The 2,871-nt window shown below is 49.1% G+C and overlaps 1 protein-coding gene across 1 annotated transcript; it reads left to right on the top strand.

The window, feature by feature from the left end:
- Positions 1-4: 4 nt before the first annotated feature.
- Positions 5-2,641, top strand: CCN2 (cellular communication network factor 2; the record flags this gene model as incomplete). Its single annotated transcript, XM_011229653.3, has 4 exons — positions 5-272; positions 442-696; positions 828-1,039; positions 1,419-2,641. Coding segments are annotated over 4 exons (1,032 nt in total), but the record flags the coding sequence as incomplete, so codon positions are not given.
- Between the last annotated feature and the right edge of the window lie 230 nt (positions 2,642-2,871).

Genomic DNA, 2,871 nt, shown 5'->3' with positions numbered 1-2,871 from the left:
CGGGGCGCCGAGTGGCGTGCGCCCGCTGACCGCCCCCTCCTCCCCGCAGCCCGCCGCCGGCCAGGAGTGCGGTGGCCCGTGCCAGTGTGCGGCCGAGCCGGCGCGCAGCTGCCCGGCCGGCGTCAGCCTCGTGCTGGACGGCTGCGGCTGCTGCCGCGTGTGTGCCAAGCAACTGGGCGAGCTGTGCACCGAGCGCGACTCCTGCGACCCGCACAAGGGCCTCTTCTGCGACTTCGGCTCTCCGGCCAACCGCAAGATCGGCGTGTGCACCGGTAAGAGCTGCGGCCCGCACCCGGACCCCTCGCCCCTTCTGCCGGCGCGGGTGCTGGGAGCCTTGCCCGGCGGAGCCCTGCTCCCCGCGCATCCCCGACTCGCCTACTGCTACCGATGACCTGATCCTTGCANCCTCCCCCCCCCCCCCCCGTCCCTTGTTCCCTTCAGCTAAAGATGGTGCCCCCTGCGTCTTTGGAGGAACGGTGTACCGGAGCGGAGAGTCCTTCCAGAGCAGCTGCAAGTACCAGTGCACTTGCCTGGACGGGGCGGTGGGCTGCGTGCCCCTGTGCAGCATGGACGTCCGCCTGCCCAGCCCTGACTGCCCTTTCCCGCGGAGGGTCAAGCTCCCCGGGAAATGCTGCGAGGAGTGGGTGTGCGACGAGCCCAAGGACCACACCACCGTGGTTGGCCCAGCCCTTGCCGGTGAGTTGAAACTGCCTCTAAGTCAGTGTTGTGATCCAACCCCCAGGGGCTGACTCCTGACTCTGCCAAGGGAAGGGGGAAATGTCTTATCCTGGCGTCTTACCTTGTGTTTGTGTGCTCTGCTCTCACAGCTTACCGACTGGAAGACACGTTTGGCCCAGACCCAACTATGATCCGGGCCAACTGCCTGGTCCAGACCACAGAGTGGAGTGCCTGTTCCAAGACGTGTGGGATGGGCATCTCCACCCGGGTTACCAATGACAACGCCTTCTGCAGGCTGGAGAAGCAGAGCCGCCTCTGCATGGTCAGGCCTTGCGAAGCTGACCTGGAAGAGAACATAAAGGTACATTTTCTGCTCCTATTAACTAATTTTCTTGGAATGATAATGGATAAGACCAAAGTTGGGTCTCACCACCCCGGTTATTATAGATCTTTTATCTCCAAAAATACCTAACCGTCGAGCTGTTTTGCAGGAATGAGATGTTGTGTAATAGGAACCACCAGCTTTCCACTGTGAAATTCTCCACACTGTTAGTTAATTCAAGACATCCCAAGAGAGGCTATGTCTATTTTTGGAAAACTGGCAAATGAGACTCAAACTTCCTCTCCTCAAAATATAAACAAAAGTCAGACAAATTAAGACTAAAACACAGAGCTTGAAGAAAGCCACTCCCCTTATGGAGTCATTGATTTTTTTTTTCCTTCTGCTTTGTCTTCCTTAGAAGGGCAAAAAGTGCATCCGTACCCCCAAAATCTCCAAGCCTGTCAAGTTTGAGCTTTCTGGCTGTACCAGCGTGAAGACATACCGGGCTAAGTTCTGTGGCGTGTGCACCGATGGCCGGTGCTGCACCCCCCACAGAACCACCACTCTTCCTGTGGAGTTCAAGTGCCCCGACGGGGAAGTCATGAAGAAGAGTATGATGTTCATCAAGACCTGTGCCTGCCATTACAACTGTCCCGGAGACAATGACATCTTTGAGTCCCTGTACTACAGGAAGATGTATGGAGACATGGCATAAAGCTAGGGAGTGTGAGAGACATTAACTCATTAGACTATAACTTGAACTGATTCACATCTCATTTTTGTGTAAACATGATTTCAGTAGTGCAAGTTATTTAAATCTGTTTTTCTAACTGGGGGAAAGAAAAAGTCCCACCACATTCAAAATATTGTGCCATGTGACCTTCAAATAGTCTATCAACCTAGACACTGGTTTGAAGAAAGTTAAGACTTGACAGTGGGATTACATTAGCACATAGCACCCGAATGTATACTGAGGGGTGGCTTTAAGAGCAGTGGGAGGGCACCTGTAGAAACAATTGTCATCTTAAAGTAGTATGTGCCTGCTCTTTGGAGTATAATTGAGAAGGAAACTTTTTGCATGCCCACTGACCTGCCTGTAACTCCAGCGACAGCCAGGATGTGCATTCTCCAGCCTTCCTGAGGCTGGGTCAAGTTCTTTAAGTCAGAACAGCAGATTGAGCTCTGACGTTCTGATTTGAATGATATTGTTCAGGAATCAGAATCCTGTCTATTAGACTGGACAGCTTGTGGCAAGCAAATTTGCCTGTAACAAGCCAGAACTTTTTTTTATTGATACTGTAAATATTGTGTGTGTGTGTGTGTGTATATATATATATATTTGTACAGTTATCTAAGTTAATTTAAAGTTGTTTGTGCCTTTTTATGTTTTTAATGCTTTGGTATTTCAAATGTTAGCCTCAATTCTGAACACCATAGGTAGGACGTAAAGCTTGTCTGATAATTCAAAGCATGAAATGGATATTCAAATGGAAATTCTGCTCAGAGTGACAGTCCATCAAGACAGATTGTTTACTGAATACGAGGCAGTGATGTCCTCGGAAGTCTGATTTGTCAGTTGGAAATGTGGTAGCCTCACTATTAATGAACAAATGGCCTTTATGAAAACATGGCTCTGTATAACTGATCAGTTTTTCCACCTGGAAGCATTTGTTTCTACCTTGACTATGACTGTTTTTTGGACAGTTTACTTGTTGAGAATGTGACCAAAAGTTACATGTTTGCACCTTTCTAGTTGAAAATAAAGTATATATTTTTTCTATAAAAAGTGTGGTTATTCACGTACTCTTCTAAACATTTCTGAGTTTTCTTGAGTATATATGGGAAGCTTTTATTTGTCTTACAACAATTCA

The sequence above is a fragment of the Ailuropoda melanoleuca genome, chromosome 10 (assembly GCF_002007445.2).
Source record: "Ailuropoda melanoleuca isolate Jingjing chromosome 10, ASM200744v2, whole genome shotgun sequence".
Classification (NCBI taxonomy): domain Eukaryota; kingdom Metazoa; phylum Chordata; class Mammalia; order Carnivora; family Ursidae; genus Ailuropoda; species Ailuropoda melanoleuca.
Note: the sequence above shows the minus strand (reverse complement) of the source record. Positions and strands in the feature narration are given on the sequence as shown.